We start from the raw sequence: 19,133 nt of genomic DNA on the forward strand, positions 1-19,133 counted from the left end.
GGGCTTCCTGGACTGTAGGAATCTTTTTTCCAACCTCCCTTGCTGCTGGAGTGGCCATGTGACTAGGTTCTAGTTAACGTGCTGTAAGCAGAGGAACTGTGCAGCAGCTATCAGGAAATTTCTTTTAAAGACAGTGGTGCTTACTCTTCTGCCACCACTTCCTTCCTGCATTTGTCTTTGGAATATGTATGTTGTTGTTAGAGCTCCATTTTAAATGATGAAGATGAGGGCCAAGGCCTGCAGAATGGCAGGTCAAAAGTTGGAAACAGCCAGGGCCTCTGAAGATTCCACTGACACCAGTGCTGGACTAATTCTTTTTATAGAAGAGATTAGTAAAGCTCCACCTGGTTTAAGTCATCCTTAATTTGGTTCTTTGTTAATCAGAGTTAAACCTAATCCCAACCTAATTATCATCTATAAATTATAACTCCTTTCCTCCATTCTAACTAATTCTCCTTCTACAAGTAACAGTTCTCTCCCTCACTCTCTATCTTCTTGTTTTAATTTGCAATAAAAATCTATCTGCCTATCCTTTTCACTTTTTTTCATTAAGATTTTAATATTCTGACAAATACAGGCTGAGCATCCCTAATCTGAACATGGAAAATCCAAAATGCTCCAAAACCCAAAATATTTTTAGTGTTGACATGATGCCTGGAAACTTATTTGACAGGCTGCAGGTGAAATGTAGCCACAGTTAAAATGTATAAAGGCCTATAAGGTGAATATATGAAATATAAGTGAATTTTGTGTCTATACTGGGTCCCACTCCCAAGATATCCCATCATGTATATGCACATATTCCAAAATCAATAATAATAATAATAAATCCAAATTCTGAAACACTTGTGGTTCCAAGCGTTTTGGACAAGGGATACTCAACCAGTTATAAGTTCTTTCCTAAAAGTTAATAAACATGAACTTCTAACTCATATTTATGAACTTCTAACTCTTAAAACATCTAATGCATAAATGTTTTCTTAAGGCAGGGCCTCAAACTTGCAATCTTCCTGCCTCAGCCTTCAAAGTACTGGACTACAGGCATGCACCACCATGCCTAGCTTCATAATTTTTTTGGTAAGAAATTTTTACTTTGAGACAAGCATTCTTACTTGACTTTTCTGATGTTTTCTATCTTGTTAGATCAATTTGTGATATCATCTCTTTGCTCTCTTTTCAGTCACCCATGAAATAGAAAAGATAGAATAGAAACTGAAAAAGAATAGAAATAGGTCATCCTCCCAATTTTCACATTAATAGAATTACAGAAGCAATATTTTACTTACTTGAAATGTACTGAAACAATTGGATGTCTAGAAAAAAATTAAAATTCTTTCCCTGCACATTAGCTCTTAGTATAATGTCAATGAAAAAGAAACTTATAGTTTGCTTCCATTCATCCTTCCTTTCAGAATATATCCATCTAAAGTCACTGGGTAGGGGGTGAGCAAAGTAGGAATGAGAGGCCAAGAGGATTTAAGGAAGTGAAGGCCCAGCATTCACTGCTGGTGTTCAGCAGGTAAGAATATCATCCACATAGGGAGGGATGAGGGATGGGTGTAGTGGTTACATGGAAGGGACTGATCAAATAAGTAAATATATTGAGGGTGAAGGCAAACAGTTTTCTCATTGTGGGAGAAGGGCATACAAATGGAAAGTTAAAAAGTCAAGTTAGCTCTGTGGTATTGGAATGTAATTTTCAATAGGGATATTGAAATGAATATATTATGTATATATGTGCATATATTCTCTAGTTTATCCAGAACACCTCAATTAAGGCTCAGAGTTAGTATCCAGATCAACCTTGGTTTCAAAATGCCATTCTTCACTACAAGGAACCAGGACTCCTTAGAGAAATCAACTGATTTCAGGGCTGGGGCAGGAAATGACTTACTAGATCCCCCCCTTCCACGAAATAAGGAATGATAGTTACATAACAAAAGAACACGGAAGAGAGAACAAAAAGAGGGCTCCCCTGTCCAAGTATGGAACATCTAAAGTTCAAAAACAAATAGTAACAGATTATATAGCCATGTACTGAAATAGGGATCCATGAGTGTTTAAAATAAAAAATAAGCATCAGAATAAATATTCATAACATTATAACCCACTAAATAAAAGATGATCTATGAGTCCATATCTAGTAAAAAAAAATGAATAGATATATGGGAAAGGAGGGAGATTTTCTTTACAGTAGAATATCAACTGATGAATGTACAGGGAATGATAGAGCTAGAAATGGTGATCGTTTAGCAACCATTGTTGTAACTGATTCAGTCAAGAAATTTAGTGGATGCCCCAGGTCACAGTGGCTCACATCTGTAATCCTAGTCGTTGAGGAGGCAGCGATTAGGAGGATTTCAATTCCAGGCCAGCCCAGGCAAAAAGTGAGACTCTGAAAAATACTCAACACACACACACACACACAAAAGAGCTGGTGGTGTGGATCAAGTAGTAGAGTGCTTACCTAGCAAGCATGAGACCCTGAGTTCAAACCCCAGTACTGCAAAAAAAAAAAAACCCCACTGAATGTTAATTATAGTGGGTCAAAGTCTGATAAGGAATAAGCTATCTACATAGCTTCAAAATGTCTTCACAAAATATTTATTGATAATAACAGGAAAAAAGAATAGCTGTAATGAAGAAATCTGGCATAATTTCCTAATCGAGAGGTCAAGTTTAGCATCATGAGTAATGGTTCAAATAAAAATATATGCCACATATGTGGAAAGGACACAATGATAAGAACACAGCACTGTTTCAATGATGTTTCTGACAAAAATGTATAACCTAAATCCAATATTAAGGAAACATAAAATAAACCAAACTAAGTGATGTTCAATAACACAACAAGCCTGTTATCTTCCAAAGTGCCAAAGTCATGGAAGTAAAGGAAATATCAAGGAGTTTTTCCTCATTGAATGAAACTAAACAGACAAAGTAACTAGATAGAGTGAGTGATCCTGGATTGGATGTTTTTGCTATGAAGGCTATTGATGGTATCATGTAGAACTTGAATGAGCATTATGGATTAAATGGTAACAATTTGTCATCGCTCATTTTCCTGATTTTGATTTTGTATAGTGCTTATGTAGCAAATGCCCTTGTTTGTAGGGAACATATACTCAAGTATTTTGGCATGATAAGGCATCATGTTGGCAGCTTACCCTTAAGTAGTTCAGGAAAAATAAAGTTGTTTTGTACTGTGCTTGCAATATTTCTGTAAGTTCGAAATTATTTCAAGTAAAAATAACATCCCTTCCATGAAAGTAATTAACCCATTTGTTTTTAAAGGCTAGAAAAGGCATGTGCATTTCATTTATTATAGGTAGAGGCAAAAGAAAAACAGGTTACCATTCTCTGAGAGCATAGTTGGTATCTAACTTGAGATTAGAAAGAGCAACAATAGTTTATGTATTTAACAAAGGTAGCAACTATACTTATACTTAATCTCCTGATTTGAAAGAAGAGAAACTAGCACTAAGACAGCAGTTTCAAGCTCTTATTGCTTTCCTCACCTATAATTCTATTCTGTATCATGCCTGTAGAATATTCTAGATCAGACCTCATCATTTTCTTTAATTTGTTGACTCATCCACTCCATATTGGGAAGGTTATGCTACCCAACTGAATGAAGAGGTACACAGAGCAGCAGTGGCATCCCCATCCTTGTGAGAAGAGCCTCATGAGTGAAGGTAAAACAGTCTGCACTTGGGTGCCAGCTGCTCAGGAGAATCACATTCCAGTGCTGGGAAAGCCAGCTGCCCAGAACTGCTAGCAGTTCTTGCCAAGGGCAAGAAGGGGCCACCAAGCCCAGCCAAGACACCCAGAGAGAGCCATAGGGGTCATCCAGCAGAAATCTTGCTCATCTCACCACACTCAGTCCACATTCATTAGTAGCAATGAGTGAAACTTTTTGCATCTTACTCTTGAGGAATGAAGAGTGATGTCAAGTACATGGAAGGTGATTTGTAAAAGTAATACATGAATGGTCTGAATATTACTAATAAAGAAATCTTTCATGTCTTCCCATGCTTTTGGTCTCAGATTAAACATTCTTTCCTTTGAAAAGTCCTCCCCTGACTTTCAGAAGGAGGTCAATTCACTAAACACACATTTGCTGAATTATGGAATTCCTTAGAACTTTCAATGTATTTCTTACTAGGAAACCCAACACTCTTTGTGGGTGGATTTTCCATTATAAACAATTCATTATCTTCTCTATTTTTACAATTGGGAGTTTTCCCCTCTACCCTTGCTATTGACAGTGAAACTATCCTAGTGAACATCCCCAAATCTGCTTTAGGTGTTTGGCAGATTTTGGTATATTTGTCATTTGGAAAATTGATCTTTAGGCAAATTTTGGTAAATCAGACCTCCTTGACATAGGTTTTGATCTCTGTCCCAAGGGTCTCAATATATAGACCTTACTATGTAGCCCACGCTGGCCTCAAATTCGTGATCTTCCTGTCTCATCCTCCCTAGTTGGAATTACAGGTGTGTATCACCACGCCTGCCTACTCCTGTGCACCCCACCCCACCATTTATCAACCTTCCTTGTTTACTTAATTACAGCATATAGTAGATGAAATTATTTGTTTTTTGGTAAGTTTTTTACTACTGGATCATCTCTTCCTTTTGGAACTTTTATATCCACAGCCCCTAGAACAGTGAACAGTACACAGTGACACGGGTAAATATTTGTTGAATAAATGAAAGAAAATTTCAAGAAGGAGATGTCTTTTAGTGCCTTAAGTATATTAAATGATTTAATCCTCCCAGACTTGGAAGCTAGAGAGTATTGCTGGCCCTGCTTTACAATCAAGGAATTCAATCAGAAAGCCATGGCCACTTAGCTAGGGGAACCGAAAGAGTTCAGAGTTCATACACTTAAACACCACATTAACCACTTCTAATAAAACAGAGACTACACAAGGACTCAGACAGAGATGTATAGACAAATAGGAAAGAAATATCCACACATAGGATATTCCTAGACTGATATTCAAAACAGCAACAAGTCAAGTCACAAATGTCTATTACTTAGGGATAATATCTAAGTATATGGAAGATATTATATAACTATTAAAATATTACTTCCAAAGCTGGGCATGGTGACTCATGCCTATTATCCTAGCGACTTGTGAGGCAGAGGTCAGAAGGATCTCAGTTCAAAGCCAGCCTGGGCAAATAGTTCGTGAGACCCCCCCATCTCCAAAATAATTAGAGTGAAGGGGACTGAAGATGTGGCTCAAGTGATAAAGCCCTGAGTTCAAACCTCAGTCCCACATACACACACAAAAACAAGGTTACTATGACAACATTTCTAAGAATGAGCAAATGATATGCTACAATGTGAAGTAAACAATAGGATGCAAAATTTACATATTATTCCAATTATACTAGAATAGATACAAACTATGCACAGAATAAAGAAATGATAACAAAATGTAACAGTGGTTATTTCAGCATTTGAATTATAGTTGATAAATTAATTTAGATAAAGAAGTGATTAAAGCGCTTGATAACAAAGTAAGTATATAGCAGAAAACAAAGTGGTGAAATTAGCACATAAGAAAGAAAGTAAAATTATAAGAAAGTTACCTGATTATTAGAGTAGTTTTTCCAAGTATGGCAGAGACCACTGTTCATGTTTTTTTTCTCTCCTGGGCCGGACGACATCACATTTCCCAGCTGCTGTTGGAGTTAGATGAGGTCATGTGACTGTTCCAGCCAAAGAATGGCAAAATGATGTGTGCTGTGTGAGGCCTGGCCCATTGACACTCCCCCTTTACCCCCCATGGGTGATTCTACGTGCTCTTTTCCCTCCTGACTAGATGCTGATGAGCAAGGTGAAGAAGGAAATAGTCTCCAGCTGACAACTTGAAGAGTCACATACTGAATAGGTACGCCTCTTTCAGACTTCACATAAAGAAAAAATGTCTATTTGTGAAGTTATAGTGGTTTTAATTAGTATGTTGTGTCCTGGTCTCTAATGGAATGTGAAAGTGAGAGAAATAAGTAAACAATAAATATGCAAGACAACAAGCTAGATGACTACAGAAATACAAAAACATCTAAACATGCTCACTGCTCTCCAATATCTTCCAGTGACATTTGAGGACCGTTATATGCACAAATGAAGAAACAGTTTCCAAATTCCAGACAGTAAGTGCTAAATCAATGATGCAGACGATAAATGCTTCTTTTTCTCTTTTCTTTTAATAAAGTGCTAGAAATGGAACCCAGGGCCTTGCACATGCCAGGCAAGCACTCTACCACTGAGCTATATTCCCAGCCCAATAAATAATCTTAAGCAAGCAAGATCCCCTTGCTATAAGAAAAAAAATTACACAGAAGGGGGCTGATTCATTAACACAGGGTTAGCTAGAACAGGTAAAACTGAATTGTCAGTTTCATTTCAAACTGCTATTTGAATATAACTGATTAGATCTAGTATTAGTTTCAAAAACACATTAACAGAATACAAAGCATTTAGAAAATTTAGTAATAAAGTTATAAAAACTGCTATACCACCCCAAATAGTTCTGTTTTCAATACTCTGATTTTTAGTTTATCCTGTTCTTCTGAGTCAGTAGGGTGGACACTCTGCTTCCCTTTATTTTTGGTTTCACCATATATACATGCGAATTGGTATAATATTTTAAAGTCCAAGCCTATCAATTCCCTTACTTATTTATAGAAAATTAAAACTGATCATGGTGGTGCATGTCTATAATCCCAGCACTCAGGTGGCTGAAGCAGGAAGCTCACAAGTTTAAGATCAGCCTGAGCTACATACCAAGTTCTAGACCAGCTCTCTCAAAAAAATTTATTTTTGCTTGTATGTGTTAGGAGTTCTATTATGTGCTAGGCAATGACTACTAGTAGTAACAAAAGAGCAAATTTTCTCTAAAATAGAGCATAGTGTTAAAACAGGATAGATGGTGTAGTGTCCATGTCATGTTCAACTCAACAGAAAATGCTCATTTGGGGGGCCAGGTGTGGTGGATCATGGCTGTAATCCCAGCTACTTGGGAGGCAGAGCTTGGGAGGACAGCATTTGGAGGCAAGCTCAGACAAAAAGTTAGCAAGACCCTATCTCAATCAATAAGCTGGTGTGGTGGCCTGCACCTGAAATTCCAGCTACAGGGGAAGCATAGGTAGGAGGACACAGTTCAAAATCAGTCCTATCCAAAAATAAAGAAAAAAGGACTGGGTGCATGGCTCAAGTGGTAGAGTGCCTCCCTAACAAGTATAAAACCCAAATTCAAAACACCATACTACACACACACAAAAACAAAAAAAGAAAGAAAGGAAGAAAGAAAAAGAAAGCACTCATTTGAGAAGGACCATAGAGGTAAGATGAGGAATATTCCAGGCAAAGCAAACAGCAGGAGAAATTTCTAGATGAAGATAATAGCTGGTGTAAGTACGTGGGTTTGTGAAAAGAGCACAGCAAATGGACAGTAGCTTATGGTCACTGGGGCAGAATAGAAGTTGAAGGAGTTTATTTTAGGCCTCTGGTAATGGGAAACCACCAAAGGTTGATGAGCAACTGGTAAGATGTTCAGATCTTCATTTTGTTTTTCAGGAGGGGAGGTTTCTGGCAACTGGGTAACAGGAAGTAGAACAAAAGAGCTTTGTTTTTTAAAACTGGATTCAGCAGAGACATTTGAGGGATGAGAGAAGTTTCGGGAGAGATTGTGAGGTACAGGAGCCTGCGGGAGAAATTCCACGGGGTTTGGTTTGTGTTGGGTTCTGTTTTGAGGCCAGCAAAGTCCTCAGCTGTGCTGATTAACTTCCAAGTGCATGTGTCAGTCTGAAATTTTACTAAAACCTCACCACCGCCATCCTGTGGAAACCTGGTAAAGAACAGAACTGGGTTTAAAGTCAGCAGTTAATGCTGGTCATCTTAGCTGAGTGGCTCCCAATCTTTTTATCTGAAATCTGTAATTTAAAAAAGTAGAAACAATTAATTGACAATTTGGTCTCTCATTTTTATAACTTACATTTATAAATAAATGCTAATCAGGGTTTGTGATCAGGTCCACGATAATCAAGCAGTATTTGTATTGGGAGGTGATTTCACATTAATAAAGCAAAGAAGCATGAGGTTTCAATCAGTCCATACAGTCTCTGTTAAAATAAATGTACAATTGCAGTTGATTTGGCTTTTTATTAATGAAAATAGCTTACACAGCATCAGTACTACCTGGAAAGTGATCCAGGAACAGAGGCTTTGGTTGCAAAGCTTCTCAACCAGTGGGGACTTTTGATTGTCACAACTTAGGAGAAAAGGAATTCCTTCCTGCACCTGTGGGTAAAGGCCAGGGTTGCTGGTAAACATACGACAGTGCACAGCACTCCCAAAATGTCAAGATTAAGGAGGTTGAAAAGTCCTGTTTAGTCCAATCCCTTCACTGCATAAGTGAAGAAAATGGGGAGGATATAAGGAAAGGATGTAGGAGGTGAATATGGTGAAAATATTATGCACTCATGCATTAAAATGGGAAAATGAGACCTGTTGAAACTCTTCCAGGAATGGGGAAGAAGGCGGATAAAAGAGAAGGATGGAGGGGGTGAATTCAACTATGATATATTGTAAGAACTTTTGTAAACATCACAATGTACCCCCAGTACAACAATAATAAAATGGGAAAAGGTAATTTAAAAAATGAAGAAAATGGGACCCAGAGAAGTAAAATGGCTTTTCCTTTTATTTAAAAAAAAATTTTAGTTGGGCAATATATCAAAGTTTCCAAAAACAGAACATACAAAAAGGTACACACAACTTGAACGGACATTTTTCCCAAAGAAAATGCAGTTCAAATGGCCAAAAGCATTAATACTGATTAGAGCCATGCTGGTGGGTGTGAGGTCACAGCCTGATCCTTAATGACTACACTTAATGATGTTAAGTATTTTTTCATGTGCTTGTTGGCGCATATACACACACACTTACCTATTTTTCCTACATCAATATGTCTTATTCTAACACATCATATCATTTTTTCCAGTTTTCTCCCTTTCTGATATTCAGAATCCTGGTTCCAAATGTCTTTGGTATGTTGATTCCTTTGATTAATGTCCCTGTAACAAATCTCCCATTTTGTGTGCCTTTCTTACCCCATCGTTTCTGATGTAGGTTATTCTTCTGCAAGGACATCCTCTTTGCTTCACTTAGGCTCTGACACTCCACAGAATGGCCACCCCTTTGAACCTACTCAAGTCTCAACCCTCCATATTGGGCCATCCCCTAAGGGATGCATCAGCCTATTTGGGATCCAGTGCCCAGCACTGGGCTGTCCCTTGACCTGTATGGTCACAAACACCAACCACCGTCTCACACACCAGCTGCCCATGCTGGACCATCCTGCCATGTGAGTGCCCCTCCTCCCAAGCTCTGGCACCCCACACTGGGCTGCTACCTCATGTGGAAGCCCTGCTTACCCCACTTGAACCACTGAAGCCACTCCTACCTCCAGCATGAATGCCTACCTTGCTTGGACGTGATGATTTAAACAAGATAAACTGCACAAAATATCCCAGCATAACATGGCAGGCACTGAGTCTGTACTGGGTCCCTTCTTTTCAAAAAGGTTTTAAGTTTCATAAGGGCAGGCATCACATGTCCATTTTATTAACCTCAGTACATATTTCATGTTCAATTGACAAATTCATTTTTAGGTGTTTGTGTAGGACTAGAATTTGGGCATTTTATGCTAAATAGTGGTGGAACTCAGTTCTTACCACAAGCGCTCATCTTAATATCTAAGGACTGTTTTTTCAGAATGTGCTCAAAATGTATTTTACCTTATCTTCAAAAATATGAACAATTTTCTCTCACATTAGAACCAGTTTTTTTTTTTTTTTTTTTTTTTTGTGGGACTGGGGTTTGTACTCAGAGCTTCATGCTTGCAAAGCAGGCACTCTACTGCTTGAGCCATGCCTCTAGTCCATTTTTCCTGTTATTTTGGAGATGGGGATCTTGAAAACTATTTTCCTGGGCTGACCTCAAACCTCAATTCTCCCAATCTCAGCCTCCTAAAGTAGGTAGGATTACAGGCGTGAGCCGTCGGTGCCCAGATTGGAACGAATTACTCTGATGAATATATGTCTTTAAATACTTTAAAATAATAGTGCCCTTTAATCCAGAAATTCTATTTCTAAGGATTTATGGTGAAGAATCAGAGATACACTCAAAGATAGATGTGTAAATATGCTCAACGCATGTTATTTAAAACGGGGCGGGGGAATGGAAACAAAAGAACGATTAATAATGGTATTTGCATTACAGTATAACGGAGACACTAAGCCACAGTTTGGAGGAATACCTAATTACATGAGAATCTGTGAAGAAAATAAGTTACAAACTTATTTTCAAAAAGTTATGTAGATAGCTTGCCTAAAAAATATGCCTATGTTACAACAAACAGTACACCAAAAACAAGTAAACAGGTGTTTTCTTTGGTGGGATTACTCGCCACTTTAGTTTTGTTTCTTAGAATTTTATTTTTCAGCCAGGCACGGAGGCTCACGCCTACACTCCTGGCCTCTTGGAAGGCAGAGACAGGAAAGAGTGTGGTTAGAAGCCACCCAAGTCAAAAAGTTTGCAAGACCCCATCTCCACAGAAAAAAAGCTGGGCTATGCAGAAAGTGTAACTAGAATAACGGTCCTAGCTGGGACACAATTACCTTCACATAAATTCCTCAAGTATTTTGTTTCTCTGCACTGAGAAAAGAGCTAACCGCTTTTACATGAATTACTGAATTCTTTCAAAGTCAAGTGACAGCTGAGGGGACAAAGCCTTAGGAAGTGAGGACACCACCTGTCCAACACATGATGGGTGCTGAGTCTGAGATGAGGCCTCACATTTAATGCTCAATTCTAAGTCCACCTCTTTAAAGCGGCACAAACCCGGTCCTCCCCCAAGTGAGCATTCTGCACAACCTGGTTTAGCATTTCAGGTCGAGTGTACCATTATCCCGAACTCCGGGATTCTGGAGGAATCAAATGAGATTCTGATGGATTCCTTTATACCAGACGGATTAACGCGGAATAACATAAATAATCCCCAGATCCTTCACCCAGTGCACGTTTTTAAAAACAAAACAAAAAACGGCGATGCAAAAGAACCGGAAGGGAGCCCACCGCCCGACTTCCAGACTCAACTTGTCCTCGTCTGAAATAAATTCTGTTCCCGACTCTCTGTTTAGTCTCGCTCCTCCCGTTTCCATTCAAAATGGTGAAATGTCCCTTGCAGACTAGAGAACGCTTAGGAAGAAGGGGGCCGTGGCAGAGGCGCTTCCCCATCCGCCTACCCCCCGAAAGCCCCGCGGATTCTATAGGAGAATGAGGAACTCAGTAGCCCCGGTCTCGTAGTTGTACAAAGCCAAATAAACCCCCATCAGCCAAGCTGGCGAGAAATCAGATCGGCTCTATCCCGTACACTGTCTCCCGGCGTCCCCCCGAGCCCGGCCTCCGCAACGTGGCAGCGCGGCTCAGAACCCAGACCCGCGCAGAACCGCTTTCCACTGCCCTGGCGCAGGGGGCGGGGCACAAACACTCGTCTTGCGGCTAGTTGCTAGGAGATGCTGCCACCTCCTCCAATCAGCACAGCTCTCTTTGCGCCCAATCACGGGAGCGAGAGGGCTGTGGTGCGAGGTGAAAGGTCACGGTGCAGTTTGGCGGCCATTTCTCTTGAGGCTCAGCGCTTTGGTCTTGCAGTAGCTGCTCCTGTCACGAGGGACCGGCGGCGGCGGGTAGTTTGCAGCATTCGCCCATATTCGCGATGGTGAGGAGAAAGAAGTTTCTGAGAAGGAAAAAGGGAGAGGCGGAGGGAGGGCGGCAGCCTCGCCCGGCCCGGAGATTGTTTCGCGCGTTTCCCATTCATCGGCGTGAGGCGCCGCGCACTGGTCGCCGCCCCTTTTCTGCCTGCTCTGGGGTTCTAAGGCGCGCCTTCTTTCTGATGCCCTTCCCAGGGGAACCCCCCTTCCCCCTCTTCTTCGTTATTTGGACCCGAACCTGAAGTGTTGCTGTTGGCGGGGGGGGGGAAGAGGCACGGGGTAGGGGTAAAAACCGAGGCGGGTTTTCACTTTCCACCCGCCACCTTCCGAAATCTCGAGGTTGGGAATCCTAGCCCGTGGTCGTCTAGAACACAAAAGCCCAGGCTTTTGAGCATGCATTTATTCCCCAGATAGCGCATACTACCTGCCAGGTATTCCTAGGCGCTAGCTATGTGGAGGTGCAAGGGCCCATGCGGACTCTGCTCTACATTAACTCAGTAGGATGCGGGAGGGAGACCCTGGTGAAGTGGTAACGGAAACACGCAGTCGCAAGTAGTGGTAAGTGCTAAGGAGGAAGCAGACAGGATGCTGGGAGGGAACGCTTTGGTATAGTCATAGGTGGCTTCCCGAGGTAAGGTGGAATTTTGACCTGACACCTAAGTGACAGGCAGAGCAGCAAGAAGAGAGCACCCTAGCAAGCATGGGGAACAGCAGCCTAAGCCTCAGGGCTGGAAAGGAATCCACCGAAAAGTACAGCTGTTTGCTCTAATCGGAGTTATGAGATAGGGTCAGGACCTCTTGGACCATATTAAGAGGTTTGATTCCACCCCAAGAGCAATTGGAAACCTTTGAACAATAATAGTTGCTTCATGGTTAATAAATGGGAGACAGTGGAAATTGGAGACCCACTAGGTTATGCAGTAGCTGTGTCCTCCGGGATCACTCTGAATATGCTGATCTTGGTTCTTGCCCTGTTTTAGGGATGATGAGAGGAGGGGAAGAAAGTTTGAGTTCACAGGGAATATTAAATAAACTTTAAGTAATTGAATTAAAAGACATTGCCTGTGATTAAAAAAGTCTAATAAGAACTAGCTCCCAGAATTAAAGTGAAAGACTGTCAAGTATGATCTGACCTGTTTCTTTCTCTAGTCTAGTATTTGGAACTCTCACTGACATTACTAAATTGTTTCTGTGTTCTCTGAGATTACCTTGGTTCATGTCTTACCTACTTTTACATAGGTAAGCTCCCTTGCCTGCCTCAGCCCTTTGGAAATAATCTCTCATCCTTTAAAAACTGAGGCATTCCTTATTTCATGCAACCTTTCTGTTTTCCCAGGATTGGTTTGATAGCCTTATGTATAGCATAATCTTCTCTTAGTACCTTGCAATATACAGTATAATTTGTTGTTTATATGCCCCTCCAAGAGAACAGGACTCTTTGATAACATTTTTGTTGTTTGTGCCTTTGTTTCATTAGACCTTGGATGTATGTATTCAGTGTTTTCTTAAGTGTAATGAATATTTGTCTTGATAAGTTGAAGATGAAACTGGCTAACTGGATATTTAAATTTTCTTGATGTTCTTCAACAAATAAAAGTGAAAATTACGTAGTAAAGTGATAGGGGATAAAGAGTTTGCTTCATTTGAGCTGCGAGGTGTGGTGTTGCTTGCCTATAATTCTAGCACTCTGGAAACCCGAGGCAGGAGAATCAAGAGTTCCACACCAGCTTGGGCTGCAGAGGGAGCTCCTGTCTCAAAATAACTAGAACAAAAACAAAAACTGCTTCATTTGCATACCTTTAAATATTGATCAATAATTTGGTAGAGAAGAGTGTAGGCTAAGCTAAGCAAAAAAAATCAACTGAATACTTTTTTCTTTCCACAGAGTTTACCCCTCAATCCCAAACCTTTCCTCAATGGATTAACAGGAAAGCCAGTGATGGTAAAACTTAAGTGGGGAATGGAGTATAAAGGCTACCTGGTATCAGTAGATGGCTATATGAACATGCAGGTAAGCTGAGGAGTTGATAAAGCTCATAAAAATTTGTATTTATTTTGCTGCTTATTCTTCAGAGGTTAAGTGTGACTAATTAGCATACATACAGTTAAATTGACCAAGCAAAATTTAGGAATGAAATCTAGGCCAAGACATGGGTTAAATTAAAATTCAGTCACAGATTTTACTCTTAGTGGTTAAAGTAAGAAGAACTTTGACATTTGACTCATAATATCATTAGGAAAACTGTCCACTAGTTTATTGGACAGAGCAAAACTTCCCAGCACTTAGCTCTGAAAGACATTTTTCAACTGAAATTAACTCTTTTAATGGATGTTAAAAGCACAGCACCAAATTCAGTAAAGGCAATTCTTGGGGAGAGTTAGGTCAGTCAAAGGAATTGAACTTGCATGTCTGTTAATTTCTATAAATGATTGAACCAGGGTTTTTTCTTTGTAATTAATTTTTTATTGTAGTAGCATATGCATTAAAAACTTGTCACTTTAACCATTTTCAAGTGTGTAATTAAGTAGCATTAACTTAATTAATTATTGTGCACCCAACACTGTACTCCATTTCCAGAACTTTTTAAATCACAAGTGAAGCTCTGTACCCATTTAAAAAATAGCTCCTTATTCCCTCTCTTCCACTCAGCTCTTGATAAACACTATTCTTTCTGTCTCTATTATCAATCTTATATAAGTGGAATTATAAAATATTGTCAGCCTTCTGTGTCTGGGGTCTACATCAGGGGATTCAGCCAACTTTAAGTTGAAAATATTTGGGGGACAATTGTATCTGTACTGAATATGTACAGGCTTTTTTTTCTTTTTCTTGTCAGTCTAAACAATGCAGCATAACAACTATCTATATAAAATTTATCCATGTCTTCATCAACACTTTTTACTTTTTTTCTTTTTACATACATAATAGCTATCGTAACAGGTGTGAAGTAGTATCTTCATAGTGGTTTTGATTTGTATTTCCCTAATGATGTTGAGTACTTTTTCATGTGTTTACTGATCATTTGTTTTATCTTTGGAGAAATGCCTATTTATGTTCTTTACCCATTTTTAAATTAGGTTGTTTTTGTTGTTATTGTTTAGTTGTAATAGAATTCTAGCCAGACTTTTAAAGATTACTTAGGTAGGTGGTCAATCCAACCGACTCCAGGGATTCTATACTTGTAAACAGAGTACCAACAGGAGTACTTAGGTAAGTAGAACTAAGATTTTCCCTAAGTGTTTGCCAACCAAACAGGTGACAATGCTAAGATAGTCATAGCTCTTATAAAGCATGGCTTTACTTTAAAACAGGAATCATTTACCAAGGCTATAGAAAAAATCTGAAAAGTACACCCACTGTGATGAAAATGTTCTGAAATTAGTGGTGATAGTTGCACAACTTTGTGAATATACTGAAAACCACAGAATTGTACAATTTAAAGTGAGTTTTATGTTATGGAAATTATACAAAAAATAAGGAGTAATATCTGCTTAATATTTGTTCTTCAAATTAATTTAGCTTAGAGTTACAAAATGTATCTCTGAGTCACCACGCATATTATCAGCTTTTGAATTTGTTCACTCAGCAAAAAATTATTGGGTGCCAATTATTTGGTACTGTTCAGTATACATTGACCAGAACAAAGCCCTTAACCTCAAGAGTTTGTTTCGGTGATGGGAGATAATATAATGTGATATCAGGTATATAATGTGATATCGGGTATTACTATGAAGACAAAGAAGGTGACAACGTATGCAATATTAGGATAGCCTCTCTGAGGAGGTAAATTTAAGCTGAGACTAGAATTAAATGAGCATCTTTTGAATAACTAGGGAAAGAGCATCTTGGTTGGATGGACGAGCAAGAAAGCCAGAACACCAGGAGGCTGTCAAGTTCAAGGCCAGCCCAGGCAAAATTGAGACCTATCTCAAAAACAAAAGGGCTAAGAGCATAGTTCCAGCCCTTGCCTAGCCATTGTGAGGCCTTGGGTTCAATCCCCTTTACTGTGTGGTGGTAGCAGAGGTGGTGAAGGCCAGAGCAGAATGATTTAGAGGAAGGACAACAGAAAGTTAGGTTTGCAGTGATAAAGAGTTTTTAATTTAATACATGATAGAAAGCCTTTGGAGTGTTGCTGTATAATTTAGAAACCAGTTAAATGTTGGAGAACATGCCCAAAGTAATGACTTTTTAAAAATGAGTTGCTCTTAATGCTTTATTTTTGATAGCATTAGCACAGAAAATGTAGTATCTCAACAACCCTATGTTTCAGACTAACCCAGATTATTCCTGGGTATAAGAGGCTACTTTTTGTTTGCTAGTGGAAAAGGAATAATACCTACTAACAGTATTAATTGATGAACATGTGTTAAATGCCTCACATCACATCCTCTTAAAGCCCTATATTTCTTTACCTTCTCCTTTTGCCTACTTATGAAGGAAACTTCCTTCTCTCCCTTTTTTCCTGTTGATTCCTTCTGTGAATTACAGGTGGCACTGGCAGTGATTTTTAAAAATTACAATGGAGTTTATTATCTGTATGTAGAAGGAAAACTAAACATTTTGATTGATTTAAAATCAGAAATAATAGTTTCCTGAAGTAATTACAAAGGTCAGTCTTAACTGTTTAAAATTCCCCCTCCCCTTGCATTTTTTTAGATAGGGCCCCGCTAAAAGGCTGGCCTAAACTTGTGATCTTGCTGCCTCCACCTCCCAAGTGCTGGGATTATATGGACATACCATCACACCTGGCCAACTAAACTCTTAAGAATTCATTTTTCCTTGTTTATTAGTATGTAAAAATTTTAAACCTTACCAGCTCATTGGTGTTGACTAATATAGTTTAGCCATAGCTTTTGGGTGTGTCAATATGATTTATAATGTTTTACTCTGAGAAAAGTTAATGTCTGGTTTTTAAAACTAAATTTTTAGGAAACTTTTTAATTGCAATTTACTCACAAATTAGAGATTTCCTTTCTTAATACATTGTTTTGATGTCTAATAGAACTATTACACATCCTGGGAGGCTTAGCAACTTATGTTGAAAACAAATTTTATTATATATTCTACATTATTCATGTATCCAATGTTATTTTGTACCGAATGCTTATATGAAACCAAAAAGTACAATAGAGATACAAAGCTAGTTTCTAATTTGACTTGTTGATTAACTGGAAAGGTCTCGGTTAATAAGTTTTCTCCCCAGTATTAGGTTTGTTGTACTGTTCTTCTCCTGTGTGATTATACTAATTTTTTTTTTTTTTTTTAATTTAAAGCTCGCAAACACAGAAGAATACATAGATGGGGCATTGTCTGGACATCTGGGTGAAGTTTTAATAAGGTACCAGATAGCACTAATATACATAAAGCTTGCTGATGAGCATTAGAAATAGCTACTGAAATAAATTAGTGCCTCAATTTGGGAATTACTTTTTTAAAAACACTTAATTTAATATAATATTCTACAACAAGACTTTAAAAGTCCTTGTTAAATTTGTCAAAGGTAAGATTTAAATACGTGGAGCTATTTATCCTTAAGATTTTCCTAGGGTTAATGTTACGTTTTCTGGCTCTTAGCAGTATAGTTTTTCAGTGGTGTTCGATGCAGGAACTTAGTTTTGAATTTTATTTGTGGCTGCTAAGCATTTATGCTGTACATATTTTCTAGTACTAGCAAGACTCCAAATTCTAGTTAGTATTTCCTTTGAAGTCATTAAGATGTCATGACAGCCACTTGCCATATGCTTTTTAACAAATCTATATAAAACTTTCCTTTTACAAAAAAAGAACCAGATATTAAAATCCAGCATTCAATATTTTCAAAATGAGAAAAATCTAGGACTAGTAATTCAGACCATATGGTTTCTGGTTGAAACAACAAAATGGACTGTTTTTCTACTTACAGGTGTAATAATGTCCTTTATATCAGAGGTGTTGAAGAAGAGGAAGAAGATGGGGAAATGAGAGAATAGCACCGTCGGGGGTCTTTATATATATATATATATATTTCTAGACAATAAAGATTTGGTTTTGAACTTGAATTGTGGAAGAGGCATCAGCAAAGATGAAGATGTTGGGAAAATAAAAATAGCTTCTTTTGTGCAGAATTTTTTTAATGTATATTTCTAGACAATAAAGATTTGTTTGTTTTTCAACCTGACTTGTAAACTATTTAATGCAAATAATCACATGCAAAGCTCAAATGCTGAGACAATTGAAAGATGAGTCATTCAACTAATGTTTTAAAAGCCACCCAATTTCATTGTAAGTCAATACTGTTTTATTCCTATGAGATAATTATATGCTTTAGAAGTTTTTATGAAGGTGAATTTCAGCACTTATATATTAACAGACCTTTTAAGAGCAATTGTTTAAAGTTTTTGAGCCACTTTTAACATGAATAAAGATAAACATTTTCTTAGGATTAATATATGCTGTAGCTCATAAATTACATGTTTATTCTACATGAATATAGGCTAAATAATGTACATTGTATAGATAAAGTCAGAACATCTGGAAATAAAAATGATTGTGAAGATAGGGCACAACAGAAATGGTGGCCTGATATTTAGGCTATAGGCATGGTTTGTTTACTTGAAACTTTTCTGAACAGAACAATGAAATACTAGTTTCATGATTATATTCTGAGACCACAATTAGTAGTTTTTATGTAAGTTTTGAGCCCATCAAAAACCCTTTAGACATTTTAGGGTTGTACATTGTTAAAATGTACATTGTCCACTGCTAACAGTGTGCTTTGAACTTCTTTATAGACTGGTTGAAAAAATATGTAAATTCTCATATTGTCAGAGAAAAGTTATTAAACATCTTATTGTTATTTTCCCGTATAGCTATATCCCCAACTGGGGCAACTCAAAATATAGATGTAAATGTTTAGCTATATGGAATAATACTTCTGGATGAAAGAAAGCTTCAACAAAAGGAAGTAACTTCTAATCCTATAACCTTTGGAATAAGGGCCTGTCTTCCTCGAATTGGTTAGGACAGTATATGAACAGAACACTGCCGTTACTGAAAGCCAAAATCTATAAAATATTTTGATAACAAGATGTCTTACTGTTCCTATTCAACTAAAAAAATACTCATCCTCCTGTGATTTTGTTCTTGTGTCATTGACTAAAAGTACTGCATGTTTATTATCAGATGGAGGCTTTGAACGGTAAACAAGTCGTCTTCCCAACTGGAAGGAAAGAAAAACAAAATACTTAGTATTTAGCATAACCATTTTCTGTTGAGGTATGTAAATTGTCAATTTTAATTTTTTACATTAACTAGATTTTACAATAAAAGCAAAATGCTAAGTCATAGTTATGAGGGGATTGAT

At 38.1% G+C, this 19,133-nt stretch overlaps 2 protein-coding genes across 2 annotated transcripts in view; one reads left to right on the forward strand and one right to left on the reverse strand.

Moving 5' to 3' along the window:
• Positions 1 to 11,654: 11,654 nt before the first annotated feature.
• Snrpf (small nuclear ribonucleoprotein polypeptide F) lies at positions 11,655 to 17,943 on the forward strand. Its single transcript, XM_020163994.2, has 4 exons — positions 11,655 to 11,798; positions 13,676 to 13,801; positions 17,065 to 17,129; positions 17,694 to 17,943. Exons 1-4 carry the CDS (start codon positions 11,796 to 11,798, stop codon positions 17,758 to 17,760), a joined length of 261 nt encoding a protein of 86 aa, XP_020019583.1. The 5' UTR covers positions 11,655 to 11,795; the 3' UTR covers positions 17,761 to 17,943.
• Positions 17,944 to 18,006: 63 nt separating this feature from the next.
• Positions 18,007 to 19,133, reverse strand: part of Ccdc38 (coiled-coil domain containing 38) — a 60,598-nt gene continuing 59,471 nt past the window's right edge. Inside the window, exon 16 of the mRNA XM_074084165.1 lies at positions 18,007 to 18,989. Coding sequence (XP_073940266.1) covers positions 18,876 to 18,989 — 114 coding nt within the window. The 3' untranslated portion in view covers positions 18,007 to 18,875. The remainder of the gene's footprint in view (positions 18,990 to 19,133) is intronic.

Source organism: Castor canadensis, chromosome 8 (genome assembly GCF_047511655.1).
Source record: "Castor canadensis chromosome 8, mCasCan1.hap1v2, whole genome shotgun sequence".
Taxonomy (NCBI): Eukaryota; Metazoa; Chordata; class Mammalia; order Rodentia; family Castoridae; genus Castor; species Castor canadensis.